A 27,502-nucleotide genomic window follows, 5' to 3' on the forward strand; every position below is an offset into this window, starting at 1 on the left:
GTCTCTTGGACCCCTCTGATTTGCTGGGCTGTAGAACACTTGTCAGGGTGGGTGCCCCGGGCGCCACCCTCCCTGCGCTGAACCCGTTCACTGACCAGGCACCGCCCTCAGCCCCCCCTCAGGCTCTGTGCCCTGAGAAGCCCCCCGAGGCAGACACTTTAAATCTAGATGCCCCATCTGGTCCTAACACGACTGCTGCACCTCCTGACAAATTTCACTAAAAAACAAGTTTAAGGGTGTAAGGTGTGAATTCTCTTCTTGTTAGTTTCTATGGTCTCCTCAGACTGCTGCCCTCAGGGCAGGGGTGGCCCCTTGTGGCGTGGTGGGTATGGAAGGGGGCCCCCTGCGGCCTGCTGGGCCTGAGGGAGCTCCAGAGCCCATCCCCCCACCGGAAGTGAGCTCAGGAGCATGCGAAGCTCCCTCACTGCCTAATAAGCATGGGGACCCTGCTGCTCAGGCTGTGCAGAGGCCGAGGAAACACACACAGGTATCATGGACCTTTTATTCAAAGTTTCAAGTATGTGTAAGTGTCTGTGATGACACCTGGCATTCAGTGAATGTCCCCATCAGCCAGGACCCTGCTGATAGCGCCGCTGGGCCGGTCAGTTGCCCAGAGCTGGAGCAGTACGATGAGTCACTTACACAGGTGGGCTGGCGCTTTATTTTGAGCTATACCTTCCAAGGCCTAGATGCTCAATATTAAATGCCACTAAATCGCTTTTTGTTTCAAAGTCGTGAAAATATAATAACGGAATCTTAAAAAGTAAGAGGACTTAGGGGTGAGGGAGGGGGAGGCGCCCCAACTCTGAGCTCATCTAATCGGAGTGCACGGCAGCATATGTGACTATGATGGAGGCAGTTTGTTTAATTGGGGGAGAGGTCTGGATGTTCAAGTTGGCTGGAAACCATGTAAGAGGAGAAAGGGGATTCAGCCTGACCACCTGGGGTTGATCAGCTCACACCACCCACGTTTAACGGAGGGAGGGAATGGCCCTGAATCATCTGTGGTGAGCTGAGCAAGGTGGGGTCAGACTCGGGGCGGAGCTTGGTATGGATGGGACCAGCTGAGGATAGATGACCTGCGTGTCCCGGACAAGAAGGCTCTTGGTGCTGCTCCCACAGCCCTGCCGACAAGCCCATCCCCAGGGGCCTTCCCAGGCCTCAAACATCGGGGAGCCGCCCCCAGCAAATGGCGGGAATCCCCCTCTCCTGAGCTGGGGCGCGGCGGCGGGGGGTTGAGCTGGTGCAGACTGGGCTGGGCGAGCGGGAGTGTGGCATCGGTCAGGCTGCAGCTGTTGGGAAGACGAGCGGTGGCCCGGAGGCAGGTGACCGGGCTGCTTTACCGCATGGAGAGCTGGTTATTTATGAGTCCACTGAAGTGTTCAAACTTTTTTTCCGTCTCTTCACTGAAGGAACCACCTGAGGGTCAGGCATCAGGGAGAGAGAGTTTGGTAAACCAGAGCCCCCCTCCACTGGGTGGCCTGCTGGGGTCCCCTCTGTGTGATGCCCCCAGGGCAGCCCTGGCTTCTGCTTCTATCTGGCCAGGCATGTGTCAGGTGCTGTGTCAAAGCGGAGCGTACACGTGGCTAAGAACAGCCGGAGCATTTCACTTTCGCTGGCACGAAGGGTGAGGGCCACGGCTTCTCCTGCAGAAGAGAGCGCTGTGCTTCCCATTTCTTCCCCAGCTTAGGTGATGCAAGGGAAAGTTTCCTTACTGGTGACCAGAAGTGAGAGGCTGACTAGCCTCTAGCTCTGACAGAGGAAGAAGATACACAGAACCCACAAACTGCTGATGCACACATTTCTGAGGTCACGTGCATCATGAGGTAGTGGCCCCAGCTCCAGCCCAGTTCTCGGCTGCCCTCTCCTTGGCCAGAGCTGGCTGTGAGAACTCGGCCTGCGTCCAGGCCTCATGTATCTACAGCACCCTCCCTGTGTGTGGAAATGGGAGGCTGGCTCTGTTCCCCGAGCTCGTTACCCAAGTTAGGAAGCCGCACTGGTTCCTGGAGAAAGCAGGATGGCTCTTGCCTGTCTCCTGGCAGGCCTGGTGAGGGCAGCCCGAGGGCCTTACCTACGTGGCAGTTGTACATCCAGATGCGGTGGCCGTCGTACCGGGTCCTGCACTTCATGATGTTGTTGGTGTAGTCTGACTCTGCGACCTCGTAGTTGGGGTTAATGATCACCTGGGGGGAGGCAGTTCAGGGGGACAGCTGAGTGCTGCCTTGGCCACCCTCCTGACCCCAGGCCCAGGGCCCTGCTCCAGATCTGGGGCGACCTCCCAGAAGGGAGCAAGGCAGGGGTTGTGCTCCAATTGCAGCCGGGGGCAGGACCAGCCAGAGATGAGGTCAGGGAGGCAGAGAAGCACAGCCTGGAGGCCTGAGACCTCCGTGCACTTCTGACTGTCTGTCTCACACACTTCTCCCCAGTTCAAAAGGGGTTACCCTCTCTTAGGGGCCCTGGGCAGCTTGAGGTTGATGGGGGCAGGACTCGGGGCCTGGCAGGGGTGGGGGGTGGGGGCACAGAACAGGCTGTGTATAGGAACTGGGGGAATCCTGGGAGCAGGACATGCTGAGACAGGTGGGGACAGAACAGGCGCTGTGGGAGGCAGGGGCAGGGGGATCCTGGGCGGGAGTCTGGGAGGTGTGACTTTGGATGTGTCCCTTCTCTCTGGGCCTTCGTATTACTCCAGGTGATCCCCAAGCACTGCTGGTCCAGGGTCCCTGTCACGCCTTCCTCTGCATGGTGCTAGCTAAGGGGGACAGTCCAAAGGAGCAGGGGTAGGAGGGAGCATCATTTTGAGGGGGCTTCTTCCGGCAGCCAGAAAGAAGAGGTTTGGGGTGAGGACCCCGGAAGGAGAGAGAAAGGGGAGGGAAAGGAGGGGAAGAGATAAAAGCTGCTTCCTGGGGCAGGGGTGAAGGTAGGGAGGTAACAAACTCAAGTTTGGAAGGGCTGTGGTCCTGGGGCAAGGGGGTGATGGGGGCAGAGGCATCCTGCCCATCAGGGCACATCTCTAGGTGTGGGGCCTCCAGGACCTTCCCTGCACAGGAGCCTTTGGTGAAGAGGTCATTCTGGGGTCCCTGTCTCTCCAGCTGAGGTGGGTAACTGTCCCACTCCAGGGAACTTAAATTCTTTGATTTCTTTTCTACTCAGCAACTTTCGCTGCCCCCTGCCCCCCAGCCCATGAACACCTCATCATGTGCCAACCAACTCCGCACTGCGCCTTGGGCAGCTCCTTGCCACGAAGGCTGCACTCCCAGGGTGCCCGCAGGAGTCCCTGCAGTGGGGCTCCCAGGGCCAGCTGGGGCGTCAGGGCCTGAAATGGGACCGGGCTCCACAATCCCATCTGTTCCTCATATTCTGTGGTTCTAAATCTCACGAGGATTTGTGGGAAGTAGTTTTAGTTGCTTAGATAAAAGATCTGCTGTGAATCCAGGAAATGGTGAGAGCAAGATAAAGGCCAGCCACGAGCCCTCTTCGGCCTCTGCGCTCAGGCCTCTCTGCTTGGAGCCCAGGCCCTGCTCGCCGGCTCTCCCACCCCGGGCAGCATCCCGGATGTCTGCACTCGGGCCCATGTGGGAACAGAGAGGCCAGTGAATACCGGGCCACGGCTGTCACGCATCTAAAGCTCTATGTCCCAAGGGAAATACTCTTTGACGCTAAGCAGAGGCACTAACCTGCCCCTAATGAGTTAATTCGCTGATTGTGTGGGATGGAGAACACAGAGGTCAAGAGAGGTGACATGGCCTGGGTCTGCCTGGCTGTAAAACAGGGGGAGTACTAATGCCCTGCCCTGGGGGATAACTCCGGCCTAGTAGACAGGGCCTGGGTGCCATCAATCTGCCTAAGCCACAGTCACTAAATAGATGGTATTTGTCAGAATACACCGATGGTACACCTTCACCCAGCAGAGTGAGTACAAAACTGACATATAAGGCACCTTACAGTGTATGTGCTCAGGGACAGAGATATTTGTTTTTTTTAAATAAAGAGCACTCTGCTCTTCAGTTGGGCCTCTCCAAGTCTGAGGTTCTGGGCCTGTGGGTGGAAAAGTGCTTGACTGTCTGATTTCCAGCCTCTGAAATTGCCCAGGGAAGCTTTCAAAGCCCTTCTATGGGCCTCTCTGCAGGTGTTGGTTCGTCCCAGGGCCGTCTGCAGGGTGGGGTCCGTAGCCAGGCTCTGGGCTGGCTGAATGCCCCCTTCAGAAAGATTTCAAGGCAGAATGACACATTTCTGGTCATCCACTTTGCCACCCAACAGGACATGCTTGACAGCTAGAAGGGCGGAGATGTGGGGAAAAGGGGAGTGAGAAACAGAGTCTTTGCAGGCCTGAGCGCACACCAGGAGCACAGTACCCCGGGCTCCCCCACCACAGGACCCTGGCTGGAGCATGCAGCTGTCTGCAGGACGGCGGTAGCACTGTCCGCTCTGCAGCCCTGCAGCCCCTCTTAATGAGGTCAACATTTCTGGGAGAGGCATGTCCCAACCCTTGTGAGCGAATGGCACTTTATGAGATGGCTTTCAGCCTTGACAGCACAGACCAAGCCAGGGTAAGGGCACAAGGAAAGATGGGGACGGAGGTGGGAGTGCAGCTCCCAAGGACAAAGGTGTAGGCTGCCTTAGAGCCTGTGCAACAAATTCCCGGCCTGAGGACCAAATCCAGCTGCAGATGCATTTTGATTTACAAGCACCAGGCGGCAATGGAATTGAGGAGGGAGGTCTCAGGAGGCCTGCAGTTCCTCACAGGCCTGCAGGCCACACAACCTAGGTTACCTGATGGGCTGGGATGGCATCTAGGTGCAGGACTCCTGCACTCTAGGCAGCCTGGTCTCCATGCATGTGTTCTGTGTTTGGGCACCAATAGGGAGGAGGCTGCCTCCCTCCCGACTGGGGAAAAGGCCCCTCCTCCCATTAGTGGGGCCTGGACAGCCTTCCCGCACCCCTCACCTGGAACAGGTAGTCCCCAGGGGGCACATCAGTGATGTCCACCCACTGGCAGTCGATGTCATGACGGTACATGTCCCAGCAGCCCATGGTGATGCCCTGCTCGCCGAAGTTGGCACACTCGTAATTCTTCTGGATGTCTGCAGGCAGGGACAGAAGCAAGCCCGGTCACTATGCACCCAGCCCCTAGCCTGCACCCTCCCTCCGCCCTCTGTGCCACGCTCCCCCCACAGGGCCCCAACAGCCATGCTGGGTGGTGATGTCACCAGACCCCTCACATAGCAAGTACCTTCCTGCCCCCAAAGCTCTGCTTCCCCTGGGCTCCCCTTCCCACTGTCAGGGATTCTGACCTGCTCTCACTTCAGTGGAATCCCTCACTTGATTCTCTTACCCACATCCCTTCCCACCCTTTAGGCCCAGCCAAAGCTCCCTCCTCCATGAAGTCCTCTCTGGCCACTCGGATCCACCCTGGCCTTTTTGGGAAATCATCTTTAGCTGGGAATGAAATGCATGCTTATCTGGGGAAGCTCTACGGCTCGTGGTTGAGCTTCATGTGGGGAATATCTTGTCTCTCTCCAGAGAATCAGCACGTGGATGTGGTCTCTGGTCTGGTTCATCTCTCTGAGCCCTCCCAGGTAGCTGGTTGTCTGGCACATGGCAGGTGCTCAGAACCCATTCGCAGTGTGATTTCGTGGTGCGTCAGGAGCAGGCCACATCAGTAACTGACTAACGAACATGTTTACTGAGATTCCCCGTGTCTAGGCACCACTCTAAGCACTGAGTATACCGAGAAAATCAACGGGTCTCCCCTTGAGGGATGGCAGATGCACACACAGGTGATGACGGTGCAGGCGAGGTGGCCCGGCGGAGTGACAGAGCTGCCTCTGCCCGGGAGCTGAGGGGATCTGGGGCCTCAGAGGGTCGCTGAGCTTGCACTTGAAGGGTAATGCCTATGGGGCACGGGCACTTGGCATTAGCACACACAGTGGGAGGGGACTGTGTGCCAGGTCTGGGCTGTACCCAGGACAATGTGGACCACGCAGTGCCTGCCAGTGTAACGGGGGAATCCAGGTGCCTTTGTAGCTAGGCCTCGCCCAGGTGCCCAGGCCCACACCATGGCCCTGGAAGGCCCTGAGCAGAGACAGGTCACTTGGAGTCAGCAGTGGCCAGGCAGCTGAGTGCAGCCTCAGGCCTGGACTCAGGACAGGTGGGAGCATTTGAGTCCTTCTGAAGCCTCCTACCCCCACACAAAGATACCTCCTTCGCATTCCGTGTCCTCCAAGCAGAAGCTGGCTTTGTGGCCCTCTGCCACCTTGGTACCGTTGAGGTTCAGGAGGTCATAGTGGGTGAACACTTCCATGCTGTGGTAGTGCCTGGGGTGAGAGAGGAGCCTGGACATCAGCCTCTGGAGCACCTGCCCCTGGGGACACCTCAAGCAGTGTGGTGAAAGGGGGGACTGGTGAAAGAGGCCTGGGTGATGGGGCGAGAGGCCAGGGAGGGTGGAAGCAGAAGCCGCCATGCAGCCGGCTCACCCCCCTGGGCCTGCATCCTTGCAGCAACTAAATGGGAATCACAGCGATGAGAGGCAGGAGGGGCCGTGGGAGTTAGTAGATAAACGGAGGCGCACAGGACCTGGCAGGTAACAAGCTCAATGAATAAGATGTTTTTTGTAAGTGATTTCATAACCCCCCTAAGCACACAGTGGCCTTACAGCCCATTCCTATTTGGTACTTTCTTTGGAAAATAAAAGTTATTCTCCTATGTCCTTTGAAAACTTTTCAAAGTGGAAAAGTGGGAGAGAGGAAAAGAGAACAGAGGGGTTGGGCACGCAGAGTAAGAGGGCAGGAGGGGTGGGAAGAGCAGGTGTTATGGGTGGCTGTGCCCTGAAGAGGACCTGCAGGTACCCCAGGACAGTGACAGCCTGCAGGAGGCTGGCCTGGGGGGCAGGTGCTCGGCCCACCCCCGCCCTCAGCTGGGAGGTGAGCAGCAGAAGTCTGTGTTCCTGTCCTTCGGCAAATAAAAAGGAGAGGGAAAGACGGCCCCCAGGCTCTGTGGGAAGGAGAGCGAGTCACTGGGGAGAGGAGTCAGGGGCATCCCCTGGGCTCCGGAAGGGGGAGACGGGGGAGAGGGCGGAGAGGGCTCGTGCCTTCTTTTCACTTGGGAGGAATTGGGAACAGATGCAGATTCTTGGAAAGTGACGTGTGTGGCTCAGAATAAACATGGGGACAAGGCTGCTAAGCGCTGCCCTAGGCCTCTGCTGGCCAGGGCCAGGCTAAGCTGCAGGCCGTGTACCACAGATGTGTGCGACTACAGGAATGTGTTCATTACAGGAACATATGGAGAATGGGGAAAACCGAAGAATGAGGTACCAAGGCTGCAGCCAGAACCACTGGCTTGGCTTCTGGGACCTGAGTTTCCTGTCCAGAAGGAGCCAGTGAGCACCTGGCCCGCTGTCAGGGTGCCTGAGGACCCGGCGGGAGGAGTCGCAGAGATCCTTGGCCCAGAGCTTGGGACGGGGGAGCGCACAGTGCCTACGGGCTCTCTCATGAGCATGCCACTCCCAGGGGGGGAACAGGAACAGCGCCCGCTGCTGTCCCACTGTTACTCCTGGGCAGCCCTTCTGCGCCCCCGCAGCCCCTGCGCTCTGCCTCAGCTCCCTGTGTGGCACATGGGCAGCAGAGGACCGAGGGGAGAAGGGACTGATGGGATGGGCTTTCCAAGAGGAAATTAGAGGCTCCTTCCTCCTGTGTTTGCTCATGCTAAAAATAATGTCAGAAATTCCTAAACTGGGCTTTTCCCAGGTCACTCATGTTTCTGGGTAAAACGATGCTGAGCTGGGGGCCCTCTGAGAACTCTGACAAGGATGCATTTTGTAGCAGTTGAAGTGACGACTTTGAAAGAGTCTATTTAGGCTTCTTGAAGGAGCAAGATGAGACATGAGGTCTGACTCACTGCCTAGAACATGTCTGCGTCTTTCAGAGGGGCTTCTGTTACCATGTTTACCAGCCGCCAAGAGTGAGGAGAAATGGGTTTATGTTCCGTTGTCTAAACAAAACTCAGACGGAGCCCACAGGCAGGCTGTTGTGAGGCCGCCTCCTCTGCTGTTTCCTGCAGGCTTGATTTAAGGGTCTCCCCAAGTGCTGAACACACCAGGAGGGAGCAGCTGCCGTGGGCCTCCCCTCTCTGCTGGCTCCATCCTGAGCCCGTGTGCTGTACCCGTGGGACATGTGTGGACACCAGCCCTGGAGCACGTCTCCCTCCCTGCTGGCTGCTGAGGCCCAAGGGCACCCCAGGAAATGCAGAATAGAATGCCAGGAAGGCGGATGGTGAGGGCATATGCTTCCTCTTTCCAGGCTGAGGTGCTCCAACCCCTGGAAGTCTAAGAAGGGGCCTGATCGATGGGCAGAGATAGGGAACTCTGACTTGGAAAGAAATTCTAGGACTCTGAGAGAATAAACTGACACTGGGCACCGGTCACCATGATCTGGATAAAAGGCAGGAGGCTTGGGACTGTAAGACTCCAGCACTCAGAATTCTAAGATGTGGTACTAGTCGAAGAAATCGACTGGGTGAATATGTGGAAGACAGACAAAGCTAGTTCAGAGAAAGACAGGAGGTTTGGGGGTATTCTGTGCTATGCTAGGCTGCTGAGAGCCCAAATAAAACTTCCATCCAGAAAACCAGTACACACTGTAGAGAGGTTTCCACTCTGCACCCTTTCCCACACCAGCCGCATGGCCCCTGGTGCCTCCAAAACGGACAGAGTTGGCCAGGGCTCAGCTGCAGTGGGGACGGCGTTCCTGCCCCACTTCAGGGAGTACTGGGGGGGTGGGGGTGTTCCCATCTTAGCAGGTGCGGCCACAAAGGGCACAGGCCCTCTGCTAGCTCCAGCCTGCCCTCCCCATGGGCTAGGCAGTCTCCCAGCAGGAAAAAAGTTGCACAGATGTGCCGAGGGGCTGCAGTTGGCTCACGGAGGCTGCATCCTGTCTGCGGGGCTCTGGCCCAACAAGGGGGCTGCTCTGGGCATGGGGAAGGTGGGCCAGAGAGCATGGAAACCTCCCCTCTGTAGCAGGACCAGCCCTGACCCGGAGGCTGACCCTTTGACTGGCAGAGTTGTTCTGTGGCCCGCTTTTTCTGCACCTGTCAACGCTGTGACTCTGTGCCAGTAAGCAGGGGGGCCCGGCTCCTTAGGGCACAAGCAGCAGAGAGGGGACCTCATTAAGGTCGCCAGCCAAGGGCACAATGCATAGGAAAGAGAACCACTCTGGGCATTTCCCTCCAAGTCTGGCTGACCGGGGAACTCCTAAGGGGTCAGTCTTTGTGCCATCCTAGGGCTTTTTAAGAACACCCCTCTGCTCCTCACGGTGGCATCAGTTAAATTAGGATTGATAGTTCCCCATTCACACTAATTTGACAAGGATTCTTAATTTTGACTCCACAGGTGGGCTTTAGAGTGTCTGTAAATCTGCTGAAATAGGATGTTAAACTTTCTAGAGGTAGTTTTTTTGAACAGAGGAAGGGCCAGCTTTTATCAGGAGGTTTTACAGAGCCCCAACAGAGATTTGGGGCAGGAGTCCTGTGGAAAGGCCCTTCCACAGAGCCTAGAGGGGCTCCTGGAGCTCTGGAGGCCAAGGGGCCCTCTTACACTGCCTGGGGTCTTAAGGTCATAGGTCCTCAGGAATGGACCCAGATGGGGGTCCTGAGGGACGTACGCTTAGCCAGCTTGCTTTCCTCCAGTGCTTCGTCTCGAACCATTGGTTGGAACATCTGTAAGCAAAGAGACAAAACCAACTCCAGGGAAGGCAGGGCGCGCCAGGGTGGGGGTGTGGGGATCAGAGCCTCTGGGGCTCCAGATCAGAAGAAACACTCCCATGTCGCCATGTGTGTTCTTAGAGGATAGACCATTCCCTGGAGGGCAAGCATATGTCACACAGACTCCCACCATGTAGACTGGGTGGATTGCATACGTAGGACAGAGACACAATTATGTTCTACTTATAGACACGAAGACAGCGTCAGCCCCCACACGCCCAGGTGGCCCACCTGCGTGTTCTCAAGGGACATGAGCACTGATATAATCATGGTTTTCATTTTCCTCCTTGGCTTCCACCCTGCAGAAGATCTGTGTGCTTCTACATGAAGACAGATAATAACTGTAAAGGAAAATCAGCACCTTAAATTCTATCCTAACTTTTCTTTTGAAATGGGTTGAACAACCCCATCCCAAAATGGATTTGAATGTGACTAGGCCAGAAGTTAAGACAGGAAAAAGCAGCCAAAGACAGATTTTGCATGAAGGTTCAGCAGAGGGCATGGGAAGAGTGACCAGTTTGGGGTCAGACAGGCCTGAGTCAGGGTCCTTGCCCTGCTTCCTGTGTTATTTCAGGCATGTATGTGAACATCAAGCCTACATTTGGAGGTAAACCTCCATTTCTTACCCATGAAAATGAGTGTTCCATGTGCCTGGCACTTAGAAGGGGGTCAGTAAATGTGAGTTCTTGTGCCCCTAACACCACATTCAACTGGAAGGAGATCAGCGAGGCTGGGGCTTCTCGGACTTTGAGGCGCACACAGCCACCTGATGACCTTGTTAAAGGGCTTCTGACGTTGAAGGTCTGATGCAGCTACTGCCGGCCCACAGACCTGTCCTGGAGAGGCAGCGGCCCAGCGCAGAAGCTGTTGTACAGGTGGGATTCTGAGAGCAGAGAAGGCTGTTCACCGGGCCAGAGGCCACGGGCCCACAGGGGCACTGTTCTCACGGTAAATGGCAGGGCCTCTCCGCTTCATTTTCAAAAGGGTGCTCGCTTTTGCTCCCCCCAGCTGCCCAGCTCCGGTCTCAGCAGGAGAACCTGAACACGCTGGAGCGGTGTGTTCTGGGTTAGAATAAGAATCGAGGCAAAGGGGAAAAAGAAGGAAAGGCAGGGAGATGGATGGGGTGAGTTCTGTTGGCTCCAGCTAGGACTGGCTCTAGGATTTCACTCTGTTCTTGTCCAGATTTATAGCACTGGGATCAGATCCTGAGACTGAGGGCTGGCAGGGACATCAGAGGTCCCGGGTGATGTGGCCCAGCTGGCCTAACATCACGCAGCTGGTTAGAGGCACAGCTGGGTTGAGAGACTAGGTCTCGGGACTCCGGGCCTAGAACTCTTGTCACCACAACCACTGTCTTCCTAGAGATATTTCTAACATATGCTGGTATTTAAATAGATTTCTAAATGAATTCAGTGTCCAACAATCGCAGGACCCGCACACCTTGCAGAATGAAATACACTGTAGCCAGGATGTAGACACTTGACCACTGATGGGAGGTCCACAAGGGGGCCCTGAGTACTCACAACAAAGTTTGTTTCCTGACGTTAGAGGCAAGAAGGAGAAAGCACTGGGGAAGAGGTGGTGGGCCAGGCAACAGGGATCGGAGAGTAGCTTCAGTAAATGTGGAAGGCTAGTGTGGCAGACCTGACTCCCTCCAGCCTAGGAAAACCCTGCCCCCCAGGACCACGCAGCCTCTCGTCTCTGAGGGACCCTGTGATTCTGAGTCTCATCTGGGGACTGGTGGTGATGGGAGGGAGGGCTTACCTATGGCAGTCATGCCAGATCCACGCATGGCGGCCATTCTTGGGCCGGAAGTCGGACTGGCCGTTGTTGTGGATCTGGGAGGAGAAGCGCAGGAGGCGCCGATAGCCCGTGGTGGGGTTAGTCTGGGCTGCTGAGGCCGAGAGGCAGTTCTCCTCCATGGCGCACTGCAGCATGAACATGGGCCGGTCCTCCAGGTAGGTGCTCTGCTGGACGATCTCCGCATTGAGAACCAGGTCAGGGGCAGCTGCAGAGGGCAGACGCGGTGGTCACACGAGACAAGGGATCCTCACTCCTTCCCAAGAGCTTTACTTCCGATTCCTGGGCTGGAACAACCCCTGTCCCTGCCCAGCACTTCTGGAACTGGCTTATGGTCTCCCCTTGCAAGGTCCCTTTCCTTAAAGAACAGCCCCCAGTTCCTCTGCCCCTTCTCGGAAGGTCCTCTTGGGCATCTCTGTAGTTATCAGTAGACAGGCAAGATGCTGACAATTGTGCATTCTGGGTGATGGGTATATGAGAGCTCATTATATTATTCTCTCTACTTTGAGTGGCTTGAGATTTTCCATAATAAAAGCAAACAATAATGATGGGATTGTGCTGTTCTGAGAGACAACACTGTAAATGCCTTGGTCAGAGTCTTCCGGGAATGAATGATACAATGTATTATCCAACATGTGTTGGAGTATCCTGTGTAGATTTATAGTCTGCTAAAACTGTTTCCCTTATAATACATTTTGACTATTTCTTTGTTAATAAATATCCTTTACAACATTCATTTCTTGGCTATATAATATTTAATTCATAACCCTATCCTGTATTTTTAGATACATTGGTTGCTTGGAATTTCTCACAGTTTAAGATAAAAGCTGTGATAAACATCCTGCACTATTCTGTGTATGTAACTTTAGTGATTTCTTTAGAATATATTTCTGTAAGTGAAACTTCTGGGAGGGAGTCCTGCAATTCTCAGGCTCTGGTACATATCACCAAATCCTAACGTGTATTGCCTTTCTAACGGGCACTTCCAGTTTCCACACACTAGTGCTCTGAGTTTGGCCCCAGGTGCCTCTTTTAAAACAAAGTTGATTCACTCAATTAGCACATTGTGCATAGCATGTGCTAAAAACTATCACCAATGGCTACAATCTATGTTTACTAAACAACTGTATTAGGAGGTTTAGCTTCTTTATAAAGAATTAACTGTACATTTCCCTGTAAGAGATTCCGTCGAACATTTCTAAGTACATGTCAATCCACAAAAATGCTGCAAATGAATTATTTACAAGATCCACCCATCTTTTATTTTCTGACAAGTTGTTTGTAAATACCTGAAGTGGGTGCTCTGTGCGCTTTGCTTCCCTCGGGTTCCCCGGAGCATGGCACACTCCCTGCCTGTTCCAGCCTCTAGAGAGCAAATCCCGCTGCAGGGATTGGGGGTGGAATGGAAGGCAGTGGAAGCAGCACACCGAGGGGATGGGGTAGGGAGTGGAAGTCGTAAATCTGAAGGCTGCTGTTTGCTGAGCAATATTTCCTCTGGCTGGGCACACGCCAGGAGGCAGCACTGTGGGCACTGAGTGTTCTGGGTGCACCTTTATTGGGGGGTGTTCATGAGTCTCTCAGCCATTGTCTGTATGAGGTGACAGGCCCTCTTCTTACCTCTGAGCTGACCAAGGGGGTCTCCATCAGGTCCTCCTCTTTCTGAGAGGAGGCAGCCCTACCTCCAGCTCAGAAATCAACATAACGTGGGCTGCACTCAGCTGGTCGCCTGGGAGCTACATCCTTGGCACCTGCCATGCAATGAGGCCTTGGCCTCCCTAACATCCAGGACACCTACCAGAATTCACCTGGGGCCTGCATTCACCCCGCCATCCACCATGCCTTATGATTGCTGTACTAGCTCTCTGGACAGTGCTAAGCAAGGCAGAGCTGTACGGCCAGCACAGCAGTACCTGCCAGGCCCGAGGTGTGCGGGACCAAAGCCTGTGTGGTCACGACACTGCGGAGGAGTGGGCGTGGGCCACACGGGCCTTGTGCAAGGCCCTGCAGTCACTGACATGCTGCAGGCAGCTTGGAAGAGGCTGAGAAGGAGGGAGGGGTGAGTGGGAGACCAGCGTTGACTTGGCTCCAGGGAGGGGCGCATGTGGTCGTGGGGGTCCCAGCGAGGAGCCCGTATGGTGACACAGTAGGAAATGTCATCTGCGGTGACAGTGAGCAGAAGGAGGTAGAGGGAACTAAGAAAACATGGAAAGGTAAAAACTGAAATAGACTGAACATGGAGGGGTGAGGAGAAAAGAGAGATGAAGGAGGATGCGCAGACTGAGGGTGTAACGGGCTGGCTGAGAAACGGCCATCACGAAGGGCTGCCTGAAGGAGATGGCTTCTCTCTCTGAGCACTCTGACCCCCGTTAAGCCAGATCAGCCGGGAGCTGTGTTGCCGGCCCAAACAGCTCTCACCCTTCCTGCAGACATGCTCTGAGTGATGCCTTCAGTCTAACCAGAGGGGTTCTCTGAGCAGTAGCCCCATGAAACTCCCTTTTGGGCTGCCATATGGGATGTGGTGACTTCCACCCTCATAATGGGAAATCCCCTTTGACCTCAGTGCCTAGAGCAGTGGGCTTCTCTTGGCACCTGGGTTTGTTTCTATTTCATAAATACAAATGACCAGGTTTCCCTCTTTCCTTTGCTGCCAGGAAGCTCAGGGTGAAATTTATAATCACCCCATAGTAAATGCATAGGCTCTATAGTATATAATTTTTATTAACCTTCCTCTTGGTTCCATTTTGAGCCGCTACGCTACATTTTTCCAACACCCACTTTTCGTTCATCTGCTTTTATCTCATGGTACCTTGAATTCTGTTTGTATTATCTTCATTTCCCCTTGAGAAAGATGGTATATTACAAATATAAATAAACTAATAGGCAAAGAGATGGTCCCTGACTGCTTCTCTCTGTTTGAATGCGCTTCCCTTGGGGGGCTGGTAAGGTCGTGTTCCCCCGTCTCAGGCAGGGTGCAGTAGCTTAGGACAGCTGCCCAGAGAGACTCACACTGGAGTGGAGGCTGCCTTACATGGGTTCATGGGAGGATCAAACTGACTGAGCTCAGGTTTCATCTTCTCCCTTGTGCTCCTTGATGGTAAATGACAGCGCATCCCTGTTGATTAAGCACTTGCATATATTCATCATCACATTCAATTCCAGTTTCTAGGAAAATCAACAACTGTAGATCCTAGTGGTTAACTAACTTTGCCAAGATCAGCCAGTAAGTGGCAGGTGGGTCTGGTCTCAAGTTCTCCAGCCAGATCCTGGGCCTGTCCCACCTCCCGGACTCACGAGGGAGAAGGCTGTGTGGTTTTACAAGGCCAGGGGTGGGGCCCAGCAGGCCCACAAGGCTGTCTGCCAGTCCTCTCTCTCGGCGGGAGCTGGGTCATTCTAAATCCTGGCGGGGGTTTCCTCTTCCATATTCTCAATTTTTCTAGGACTCCCAGGGAGTCACCAGGAAGCTAAATGGCCCCCAGGGTGTGAAAGCAGGAAAGGAGCAGGACAGAAGGAAGCAGGCTGACACTGATGCATGCAGGCTCCCGGCATGTGCCTCATGTTTCACTAACCTCAGAAACCTCCTCTGAGAAAGGCGTTATCTTCCTCATCAACAGGTACAAACATCAGTTCTCAGTTACATGCTTCACCCAAGGTCACTTAGAGATTTGAGTCCCTGGCTCCCAGGCTCCCAAGTCCCTCCCTCCTGCTTTCCCTTCCACTCCATCACTGGGCAGTGCTCCAGGTCGCAGGTGGAGGAGGGAGTTCCTCCTGTCCTCACTCTAACCACTTAACAAAAATTCATCTCTGCTTCCTCTCTTGGCTGGCTCACGGAAGAGGCCCCAGAACCTCGCCAGGAATAGCCACTGAGACGTCAATAACCTGCTTCCAGGAACAGCCTGGAGCCTGGCAGGGAGGGTGGGAGGATGGGATGTGACCCCCAGGAACTCTCACTTTCTGAGCAGGCGACTCCGGCCCCGTACTGCACCGCGCCCTGGGGACAGGCCACGTCCTCCCCGTCGTGCCGGCAGTGTGCCAGGGACAGCTCCGTTCCCGAGCACTTCACGCCACTCAAGACCACTTTGTTGGTGAAGATGTTCCCATGCCAATACCAGGTCTCCTGGATGAATCAACGAAAGAAATGGCCAGTATGTCACCTTGAATTGCCACTTTATCGTATTCTATCAACTCTCAGCATCACAAAAATTCCAAGGCTTTATGATCCCATTTTTCAGATGGAGACAGCTGAGGCACAAAGTCACTTACCCAATTCATGCCATTTGTCGGTGGCAGAGTTAATGATGTTTGGATTCTGCTACTCTCCCCCTGGGGAAAGCATAGCTGAGATTTTGGTCATATAACTGTTCAGTGTTGTGTGTCAGGAATAGCAGGTCCTTGCAACTGATAAACTATGCACTCCTTCACCCTGAGCCCAGGGCAGACATTACTAATCAATCACAGCACCCTTTAAGATTGACAGGCTCTCAGAACCCTTCTCAACACAGCAGACCAGGAAGGCACTACCAGTTGATCAGAATCAGCAGGAGAGAAGAAATCTATGCACATATGTTCAACAATTTGATATTCATGCATCCTACTGGTTCTGTTTCTCTGGAGAACCTGACTTTCCATCCCCTCTTCCTCTTGAGAGAGAACTGGGTCGTAGAGAAGGGACAGGGCTTGTAATCAGTGGCAGACCTGGGACTGGGGTGATGTCAGGCCCACACCCATTTCAGAACCTCAGCCAAGGCCTAGATGTCTTAGGAGTGAGCTGACAGGGGACAGATAGTACTATTCTGCCAGTAAGCACTGTTTCTCCACTCTCCTTGGAGAGCTAGAGAGTGCCTGCTTGTCATAAGCAGTATAAGCAGAGACACTACATGGCCCTGGGAAGCCTGGCTCCCAGAGGGCATGGGCAGCAGAATCAGGGGCCTGTCCCTCCTGGATGCCTGGATGCTGGTATGAGGAGCCCCAGAGCAGCATCTGCTCAGGACCCAGCACCTGCGCTGGACCTGGCCCGCCTGCAGTAGGCAGTCAGGCTTGGGGAGGCTGCCAGAGTTGTCTCGTGTCTCTCCCTAAGAAACCCCCACCCCAAGCAGGGCCACCCGGGCATAGGAGCTGAGTCAGGGTTGGTAGAGCATGACGCGGGGCTCCAGCCGTTTTCCTATTCTGTGAGAAGCTTAAGTAAAGTGTTTAGAGCCCAGATTCCGAGGACCTGGGACTATACGCAGGGAGGGAAACTGAGGCACGAGATGGTGGCTGCTTTGCCCCAGATCATTATGCAGCAGGCTGGTGGGGGTACAGCCAGGGGCAGACCCTGGGCCTCCTCTCTCCTGCTCCTCCTCCCAAGCCTCTTTTTGACAAGGTGCCCTCACAGATTAGGGTTCAAAGGGCGGAGATTTGGGAAGCCAAAGTGCTTTCTTGTCTTTCCTCTGCGGCCTTTCGGTCGGGGCAGGAGCTGTGCTGCGTGTCTCTGAGGAAGGGAGGCAGGTGCAACTGATGCGACAAGGGCCCGGGACGAGGCATGGCAGTGAGGAGGTTCTGGGGAGAGGAGGCGTGGGAATGGACACCAGCCGGGCAGCCAGCCAGAGCGCCCCGAGGGAGTGAGCTAAGGTGGCTGGTGTTGAGCCTTGGGCGGGGAGGACACCACTGACCCGGGAGACTGCGTGGCTTCCCTCTGTATGAACACACTGGGATGCTCTGGGGCCAGCCCTGGGGCCAGCTGCCGTGAATCCCAGCATGCAGAGCTGAGAGGACCCTGGAAAGCGAGTCCAGCCCTTACTCTGTCATGGGACACAAGCCAGAGGGGGCATGACCTGCCCGAGGCCTCAGGGCTGGGAAGAGCAGACTGAGACCAGGACGGTGTCTGCCTCCCTGGCCAGGGCCTCTCACTCCACACCTCTGGGAAGCTGGGGAAGCTCATGAGAGAAGGGGCTGACTGGAGATGGACGGGATCAGACTGGATGAAGGGCCCTGAGGCCAGACCTCTCACCTGGAAGGCGTTGCTGGCGAACCCCAGGCCCAGCTGCCGGCAGACCACCATGGCCTCCACAATGCCCCAGTTCTCGCCACACACGGTCCCCCACACGAGGGACCCGTTCCTCTCCACCAGCACCTCCACCCGGCCCTCGTAGGGGTTTCGGCCCCCGTTCAGGCGCAGCTGTGGACAGAAAGGAGGGCATGGTCACCAGGAGGGCATGGAGGGAAGCTGCCACACCATATTGCCATCCGTCCCCGTTCCCCAGGCCAGGGGGTCCTGCCTGCTCACAGTCAGCTTCAACAGCATGGCAAGAGCCTACAGTGTGCCGGCATTGTGCCCCATGGCCTCACGTGTTCGGGCCCCACCCACAGGCATCCTGGGCCCCAGAAGCCTATGCTTCTGACCCCTACTGACCCCACTGTTGCCCTAACAGAATCTGCCTCTGCCCCCTGATGACCCCAGGAGGCTACCAGCAGGGCTGCTCTTAGAGTCAGACGCTTGGGAAGAGGTGTCAAGGGGCCTTAAAATGTCAGAATTCCTCAAGGTTCTTTCCTGGGACCCTTTCTCCTCCTAGACCCTCTGCTCAGCTGGTTCTAGCTCCTGATCTCATCTCCTCCCTGGGCCCCCAGGCCCCACCCCACAATGTCCTCTCCACCTAGAAGTCTCTTCTGAGACTCTGAGCACCAACTGCCTATTTGACAGTTCCACTTGGTACCGTGGAGACCCCAAACTGAAACCTGTCATCCTTTCTTTCTCCACCTAGCCTGTGCTCTGTCTCCACCTGTTCCCTGTCTCAGCTGGAGGCACTGCCATCTATTCCAGGGGCAGCAAACTTCTCTAAAGGACCAGGTGTTAAATATTTCAGGCTTCTTGGGCCATATGCACTCTGCGGTGACCATTCAGCCCTGCTGTCCAGCGTCAAAACCGTGGACGATGTGTGTGACTGTGCATGGCTGTATTCCAATAAAACTATTCTTAAGGAAAGGGCAGAAGGGTGGGTTTGGCCTGCGTGCAGTCTGCCGATCCTGAATCTATTCCGTTATAGGAGCCAGAAAGCTAGGAGCCATCCGGGACATGGCACTCTGTCTGTCCCCCAACATCCCATCAAAATCTGCGGATTTTCTCTTGGAGTCTCTCCAGTCCACCTGCCTTCCTCCAGCTCCATTCCCACCCCTTCTCCCAGGCACCAGCACCTCTCGCCTTCACTGACTCATTCTCTACTAAGAGGCAAGAGTCATCTTTGGAAAACACGTCACCTGTCACCACTCCTTAGAACCCTTGGCTTCCCCTTGCTCTGCCCATCCCCTCTCCAGCCTTACTGCACGTCTTTCTCATCCTTGGTGTCCCACCTCTCGGCACATGGGCCTTTGCTCAGTTTCCATGACTACTAGCTTTTAGGACCATGTCACCCATAAGCCACACATCTCCCATCAAAGCCCACTGGTGCCCTTTGGCCTGCCTGATCCGGGTCCATCTTCCCAATTCCACGCGCAATAACACTTCCCTCCCATTGGAGTCGGTGCCTACATAGACACTCCATTGTTCCCTAGATGTCTCTTTTTTAGCATTTATGACAATTATAATTAAGCTAATTTAACAATCTGTTGCACACCTGTCTCCTCTACTGGAATATAAGCTCCCAGGCAGAGGTGCGTTGGTGTGGTTTCCTGTGTGATTAATATCTAAGATACCACCTCACAAATGTTAGGTACTGCCCACCATTTTTGGAATGAATGAATGCATGGTTAGTCTTACAGAATAAAAGCATGGGACAACTTATCTGAGCTCAAATGGGGAGATCTGGAGTTTGGGGAAGGTTTCTGAAAATGCATCCCTTAATCCAAACACCTCACCCTCCTCCCTTTACATGCCTAGCAATTCATTCCTTTGGGATAAGAGAAGACACCTTTGGGAATCCTCAGCACACTAGGCCGTTTAGGCCTTAGCAGCAGCACAAACTACGGACTTAGGGGCTGGAAGAGTCAGTGAGGTCAACCAGCAAACACTCAAGCCAAGGGCAGCCAAGATACAGTGTCCATCTCTCTGGGCCTGGTGTTCTGAGGCATTCAGTTCACTGGGGGCACACTGACCCCTGAGGCTTAGGACACTCACTAAGGCACGTAATTTAGTGCCTCGTGAAACCACCTCAGATGGCCTCTGAGCAAGAAGCTGTCTGCCAGCCCCAAGTCACACCCCCTCCTCACTCTCCTGGTCCCCGGAGTTTCCAGGCTCCTGGCTCAAAGCCTGAGGACACTGACCAAGCAGATAGCAAGCAGGAGCTGTGACAGAGACTGCAGGCCTTGCACCCGGGCCTCAGGGTGATCCTGCTAACACCCTGAGCCCTGACTTGGGGAGCGTGAAGTAAGCTTCCCTTCTTTGGGGGGTCCAGATCCTCTCCCCTTCCCCTGGGCATAGACTCCTGGCTCCCACTACCAAGCCTCTCAGAGCTGAAGGTGGGCACAGGAGGTGCACCCTGGGAAGGTGGAGGCCAAGGCATGAAGAGCAGCAGTTTAATTGAGTTTATTATTGTTTCTGAGTTCCCATGGACTGCACCCTGCCTCACTGACTGCCCTGGGCACAGAGGGGTCCCCCCCCCCCACCCCCACCAAGCTGTGGCCTCCCCAAGCACTTCATTTGGTCGCCCGTAGGTCAATGAAGGTGGGGCTGAAGGCAGCCCCATTTACACTCTTTCCTGCTACCTAGGGCTGCGGGGCTCCCCAGTGTAAGACTCCATGTGAAGGCTTCTAACTCTAGCGCTTCCTTTGGGAGGGTGCAGGACCCTCTCCCTTGCCCACCTCTGCCTATGCAGCCCTCCCCAGAGCTGAGTGGCCATGTGGCAGTGTCCCTGTCCGACCTTCTGAAGCCCAGGGAAGTCTCAGAGGCTCTGGCTGAGGAGCGTGGAGCACGCTGACCCTGTGACGGCAGGTAGCGAGCTGGGGCCTCTCCCAGAAACACTTCTGGAAGCTCCAAGCACCTGCTGTGGCTCTCCAAGGCCGGGCAGGCCTGGAACAGCCTGTGCCGGGGGCTACGGCTGCACTGCTCTAAGGGAATCTAGGCACTTCAAGATGCACCGTAGCCTTTTCCTGTTTTCTAGAGAAGACGAGGGTGCAAGAGAGGCCCGCCATGAAGTTCTAACATAGGCCAGGACACGGTTCCCATTCGCAGGGGCCCCTCCTGGGCACCTGGAAATTGCCTGGCTGGCCAGCTGAAGGTGCTCTGACATCACTAGCATCCAGGGAAGCCCAATAGGCCTTGGCGGAGCCAGGAGCCTCTGGCCCTCACCCTCTCCACCTCATCACCCAGTGCGGATGCCAGGGTAGGTCGTCCTGCTGAAATTTTCTTAAAACAACCCAGGCATTTCCTTCTTCCTTTTCCTTTGGTTCTTGATGGCAGCAATATGGGGTCCAGAAGAGGCAGTGATGTGCAGGCAGCTAAATTCTTCTGAGCATGAATGGGAAGCAAAGTTCCTCTAGCTCATTGGAGGGCTGCACTTTGTTTTGATAAAGTGGTTGGCCTGTCCCACACCTATTTTTAGAGATGAGGGGACAGGAAGCGAGCTGCACAACCCAGGCACTTTCCAACATACATTCCACACATGGCCTTGGTCCTGTTGCCAGGCCAGGCCAGACCCTCAGTTCAGAGGTGAGCTGGGGGCCGGCAAGGGGGCTCAAGCCCCTGGGAAGGTTTGCTGACCTGGGAAACCCACCTTCCATCCCCTTGGCCCCTTGTCTTGGCACCTCTCCCCCAGTGAAAGACATGAGCTTTGCTGGGCCTGGGCAGACTGACCACCCAGTCCGAGCCTGAGGCCTTCCCGCCATTTAACAGAGAAGTCTGTTTCCAGGTGAGCCTGCGATGGGGGTGGAAGGGAAACTAGGAACCATCTCTCTCAGCTCCTTATTTTCAGAGGAGGAGACAGAAGTCTCGAAGAGATTAATTAAGGACTCAGTGAGCTGTTGTCATGAGCTGGGGCATGGCAGAATTTTCACCAGTGAGACTGTACTTCAGAAGGTCCTTAAGGTTCAATGAGGCCTAAGGGTCAACCCTGAGCCAACAGGACTGCGGTCTGTGTAAGGAGAGAGAGGGGCACCAGGGAAGTGTGCACAGAAGGTAGGCCACGTGAGGGCACGGGGAGGAAGCAACCCCCCAGCATTGATCTTGGACTCCCAGCACCCCAAACTGTGAGAAAGTCTGTGTCATTTTGTTAGGGCGGCCCGAGCAGACTGACAGAGTGACAAAACTTGGGACTGTTCTGTCCAGTGCTGTTGCCAGCACCCTTGGGAGCCCCGAGCCAGGCCACGTGGAAGCCTGGCCCACTGCAGTGGTGAGGCGGGGGCAGCCCCAGGAGGTTCTTTTACAGGAACGCTCCCCAATCCCCCCAGGGCCGGCCAGCGGGAGCCCTGGGTGTTAGGGCTCTGCCGCGCGGATGCCTGCGCTGGGGGTCAGCCCTGGGAGTCTGCAGGGCCCCTGGAAGGCTGAGGGCTGTCTGTGCTGGGGGCATGGTGCCTCGCTCGGCATCCCCAGGCACACGGCCTGGCCCAGCTCTACTGATAAAACACTTGAGGAAGATTTCACTATGTCTGGCTGAGGTCTTTCATTTGGGTTGAAAACCCCATTCCACCTGACTCCAATCTGCCTGGAGTGAATGGTGCCTGGGACCACCCTGGGACTCACGCGCGTCACCTTTTACAGCTCTTCTATGGCTAGCTGGGGACGCTGCTGGGCAACCAGAGATGGCGAGCCTTCCCCGCACCCGCGGGGCCCCTCTCCCTGCTCACCCACAGCAAATGCACAGCTTGGCTGTGCACTGCTGGGCTCACATCTGTGGCCTGTTGGGCAGTAACTGCACGAGACGTGTTGTGGCTGAGCAGCTCAGTAGTGCCTTTGGCCAGCGTGTCAAGGTCAAGAACTGCTGTCAGAGCAGGAGTCTGACTGGGGAACTCATTCTGATGTATCCACATTGGCTCATTTTTAAATAAGCACTCAAGCTCTTCCAGTGTGCCAGCCCTGGGTCAGATGGTGCACATGACGTGAGCAAATCCATGGTGGGCTGGGGAGCAACAACTAGGGTGTACTGGCCCTTCTGTAGGACTGGCTAGGCCTCCCAGCAGAGGAATTCATCCTGTTGGTTTGCCCACCCAAGCAGGATACACAGTGTAGGTTTTAGAGAGCCCATCCCAGGGAGGGGAGGGTGTGTTTATGGTGCAAAGCTATTAAGGTGCCCTGTTCTTTTCCTCTGGTTACCAAAATACAGTCTTCTGTCCCCAAATCCTGTGTGTACTGTGCTTACACCTGTGTGACTTAGAGCTGTCAGTGTGGTTCCTCTGGGCCCCCGGGAAGGGCCCAGACCAAGGGCATCATGGGGGCTATTGCCCTTGAGTCCCTTACAGGAAGGACAGAGCTGCAGTCACACCACAGGAAGGGTGAGGCACCAAGCGGAGGCCAATGTCTGCCACTAAGGACGATGGTGCTCATACATATGGGTTCTTGTCTGGCACATTTAATGACTGCTAGGTGACAATGCCATCAATAGTGACAGCAGAGCTGGAGCCCCCTCAGAGCTTATCATCAGAGCACCGTAATACCACCTGTTCGGAACCTTCAGTGGGAGGCCCCCTGGTCCACACTTTCTGGGGTCTCTGTGACCAACATAGAACACAGTCCCCTCGAGGTGGCCAGCCTGCTCACCTTTTTCTGGAAGCCCATGGCAGGGATGTTACACCTCACACCAGCATCTTCCTCGTGGTTGCAGCCCTGAGACTCGGCATTGAATTTGCAGTCTATGAGGGACTTCTCATTCCCGGCGCACTCAATTTCGTTGAGGTGGATGGGTCCTATCCCTGGGGAAGGAACGTTAACATGCACTATGAAAGCTTCTGAAGGAAAGTTTTTACAATGTGCAAGAAAGTGCCAGACAACAAGAACATGCCTCTCCTATTTGCAAAACTCTCCTAACTGCCTCCCATAACCAGCTCAACAACCCAGGGCTCTTCTCCGGAAGAGAGTTTACTTCTCCGTAAGAGCTTAGAAAATTTGCTGCTAAACTGTTATGTGACCTCGGCCAACTAACTTGGCCTCTCTCAGTATTGGTTTTCTTACTTAAATAAAGAAATCAGACTAGAAGACATCTAGGCTCCCTTCCCATGCATTTATGAATCTGAAAGGGTGGCTATTGGTGTATAGGCAGGGCCCTTGCAGGAAACGGATGCCACATTCAATCTGGGCGATTGGAAAAGAGTTAGTAAAAGGGATTTTTAAAATAAAGGCATGAACAGAGTGTCAGAAAATTATAAAATCACAAAGGACAGTCCAGTAAGGCCGGGGCTAACAGCAGCGGGGGAGATACCCCCGGGCCCGCAGGAGTAAAGGGAGGGCGCCAATGTGTGGCCCACGAAAGCAAAAGGGCTGTGGAGGGGCTGCCTGAGAACAGCTCTTACCCTTGCAGGAGGGACAGGAACCTCAGGGACCCCGCAGGGAGATCACAGACCTGGGCTCTTCTCCGTCCCTGCCTCCAGTCTCCCGGCACCAGGCTCCCAGCTAGCCCAACCCAGGCACGCCTCCAGGGGCGAGGGACAACGTGAGCAGCAGGAGTGGCTGGGAAGCGGGTGGCAGACACCCCACCGGTGACCTCTGGGGGGCATGCAGGGAGACCATTCTCACAGACACCGGGAGCAGGGGGCTCCCACGCTGGGGGATGAGTTTCCCAGGCTGACCCACATCGGCTCAGCTCCCAGAGCTTCCTGCCCTCTGTCCAGCCCACGCAGAGGGATCAAAGCCCCGTTCTTCCCGGGCCTCTGGCTGCACTGACTCCCTGCTCTGCCCTCTCTCCTGATCCTCACCGCCCTCCTCTCCCCGCTGGGCCCTATCCCTCAGCACCCAAACACGCACTGAAATCACCTCTTTGTATTGATCCTCCCCTGACCCCACACCTCCCTCGCCTGTCCCTTCCTTCCCCTTCAGCGTGAACTCTCGGTAACTTCCTCAGGGTTTGTTGTGTCTCCTCCCGTGGCCAGCAGGGGCGTCTGCCCAGCCTGTTCCCCGCCAGCCCTCCCCTTCTCTGGAAGCTGCACCTCCCACAGCTTTGCTCCTGCCAGCACCCAGGGGCCACCTCTGGTGCCACCTCTCTTTATCCCTGATGAGCAATCCCCCAGCACGTTCTGTTCACTCTGCACAAACTGGGGTGCTTTTCCTTTCAGCCACCACATTTGCACAATCCTGTCATCTCCCATTTGGGAGGATGCAATAGCCTCTAGTCCCTGTTCCGCTTGATTCGTCCAAAATACTTGCCACACTGCAGCCCAAGAGACTTTTTAAGTGCATATTGAACCATGTCACCTTCAGTCTTAAATCCCTGTGATGGCTTCTCACTGTACTTAAGGGGACCCCCAGTCCCCAGATGGCCTACTAGGCCCCGTGCGAGCTGGCCCCCAGTTAGCCTTTTGGCTCTGCCTGCTCCTCCCACCGCAGCCACACAGCTCCTCTGGCTGCTGGCTGAGCCAGCATCTCCCTGGGCCTGGTGTCCTCCCCCACTCCTCTCCAGCTTATCACCCTCCAGGACCTGGCTTGCAAGCTGCTTCCTTAGAGAAGCGTCCTGACGCTCCTGTGGGTGGGTCCCCGTGAAGCCTCCCATGGGCACTCGGCTTCACGTTCTCAGGCAGCTCTCTGTCCAATGTCTGCTTCTCCACTGGGCTGGAGGCCCCAGGAAAGCAGGTGCCACATCTGTGTTCCTTTTACAGCGAGCACCCGGCAAATAGGAGGCGCTACAGATAGTGTCGGAATGGATACTGTTGACTCCACTGAGCCCCATAGTATGTCAGCCTCCTGGCCAGTGTTGGGATCTCACAGATGAATAAGGCAGGGCCCTGCCATGAAGAGCTCACAGTTTTGGGGGAAGCAGACACTTAGACGAAGACCTGTGATATAATGTGACTGGTAAAGATGATAAAACAACTGATAAAGATGGAGGTGACCACCCGTGCTTTGGAGCTCAAAGGTGGGGGGCCCTTGGCTCTGTTGGGGGCGTTTCTGGAGACCCTGGTATCTAAGCTCACCAAGGCCAAAATTAACTTGTAGGAGCAATCTGCGTTGGTAGGTAAGAGCCAGGTTTCCATTTCCTTGGAAATTCATTAATGATGAAGTTTCTAATTCCTTGGAATTTTATAAAACTTATAAACACATCAGTGACTACATATAGCTGGAAGAATTCAAGGATTCAGAGTGGAAAGGCTGTGATAAAATACAGATAGTACACAGAGCCTGTGAAGCAGGCAGGGGCCACAGCTCTTGGGTTAAGGTGGGCACAGAAATGGGCAGCAACCATGGACTTGGGTAGCCAGTTAGATCAGGGGCTTGTTTGATGACTATGGAGGTGAGGGTGGTGATACCTCGGATTTACTGAGCACTCACCACGGGCTATGTTCTGTCCTAGGCACACTGCTTATATGAATCCATTTGGCCATCACAGTGACCCAGTAAAATGGGGAAACTGGGGACCAAGGCTAAGTAACTGGGTGGTGGGATCTGGGACTCAAACCAGGCAGTCTGACCCCACAGCATGACCTAGCTAAGTTTCTGAAGCTCAATCAGGAAAGTCAGGAGAGAAAACCCTATGTTGGGAAGGAGCTGAGCATTCAGAAGCTGCTAAGTTCTCCTTCATCGAGGGCTGCCTGCTCTGTCTCCTGCCTCCTGAACACCTGCTCCTTTCTGCCAATGGAAGTAGAGGCCTGCCTTCAAGGAACACCTCAAATCCTCTATCCTCCATGCCTCAGCTCGGAACAACCTCACCCTTGTCTGTGGCATTTGTTTTCTGCCCTTCTTGCACAGGAGGTAGTGAGCTGGGCCATCAGCCTGAGACTGAACTGGGCCTGGGTCTCCCTGGGAAGAGAGGGAAGCTCTCTGAGCTCCACATTCCTCAGCTGCAATAGGCAATAACATCTATCTTGCAGGGTTGGGGCGTATGACGCATGAGTGAGACAAAGTATGTCAACATACCAGGGACTCAGTAAATGGAAATGCTATGACCGGTGTTACCTCTTAATTCCATTACTTTTTTGTTAGCGTTACTTCCTTCCCCCACTGACATGAGCTCCTGGAGAACAGAAACCATTACTGTGAATGTTTGCGGAAGAAGTGAATTCCCCGTCCCGGGATCCAGAGCAAGCTGTGCTCAGGGACTGCCCTTGGGTCACCAGCTACAGGCCTCGACAAGAGAGGAACGGTTCATGCCATGGCCTGACACACTGTGGCCTCCACCTAACAACTGGTTAGTCTCATTCCGACCTAACTTATGCAAACTTATGTGGTTCTCTCACACATCTGGGAGTGAGCCCCCAGGGGAAGAGCCACTTTCCTAAAGCATGAACATTCATGGCACCCCACAGTGCACAGAGATGGGAGAACCAGTGTTTCTCACCCCCTTCCCCACACCACCCAGTTCTGCAGAGGGCAGGCAGGGAGGGAGGTGTCACCGGGGGACAATGGCCTGGGTACCCAGCTAAGCATTCCCTGCGGGCTTCAGGCTCCTTTTGTTGACCTGGGTCTGACCCTCTACATCCTGACCCCCAGCTTCCTCTTACTCCCGGGTACTGGACTGTCCCCTGAATCGCTCTTCCTCACAGTGCTGTCCCACCTCCAACCAACCTCTTGGAGCAGCAACGGGCTCTGGACCCACATCTCACTCTGCAGGGACACTCGGACTTTTCAGAGCTCAGTGGAATCAAATAGGACATAGCATAGGGCTTGCATGTTGCAAAGGTAAGCACTGTTTCCAGAAAATTCTGTTTCTGCTTTACATGTGTGACATGATCTATCACATGTATTTCTGATTGGGCATTTCAGACAAAAGTGTTATAAAGCCACTGCTCTAGAGCTGCCCTGTCCTATATGCAGCCACTGGCCATGCTGAGTGCTTGGAGTGTGGCCAGTCCAGACTGAGAAGTGCTGTGAAGGACAAAACATGTCCTGGAATGCAAAGATTTA

The 27,502-nt window shown here is 54.8% G+C and overlaps 1 protein-coding gene across 2 annotated transcripts in view; it reads right to left on the minus strand.

Annotated features, from left to right (window-relative positions):
- Positions 1-488: 488 nt before the first annotated feature.
- Positions 489-27,502, minus strand: part of LOXL2 (lysyl oxidase like 2) — an 84,570-nt gene continuing 57,556 nt past the window's right edge. For both annotated transcript variants that reach the window (XM_073232686.1, XM_073232685.1), the window contains 8 exons: positions 23,213-23,364; positions 17,540-17,707; positions 15,502-15,667; positions 11,518-11,761; positions 6,199-6,314; positions 4,945-5,081; positions 2,072-2,183; positions 489-1,419 (listed from right to left, as the gene is read on the minus strand). In XM_073232686.1, the coding sequence (XP_073088787.1) occupies positions 1,340-1,419; positions 2,072-2,183; positions 4,945-5,081; positions 6,199-6,314; positions 11,518-11,761; positions 15,502-15,667; positions 17,540-17,707; positions 23,213-23,364 (1,175 nt within the window). In that variant the 3' untranslated portion in view covers positions 489-1,339. The remainder of the gene's footprint in view (positions 1,420-2,071; positions 2,184-4,944; positions 5,082-6,198; positions 6,315-11,517; positions 11,762-15,501; positions 15,668-17,539; positions 17,708-23,212; positions 23,365-27,502) is intronic.

This window comes from Manis javanica, chromosome 3 (genome assembly GCF_040802235.1).
Source record: "Manis javanica isolate MJ-LG chromosome 3, MJ_LKY, whole genome shotgun sequence".
NCBI lineage: Eukaryota > Metazoa > Chordata > Mammalia > Pholidota > Manidae > Manis > Manis javanica.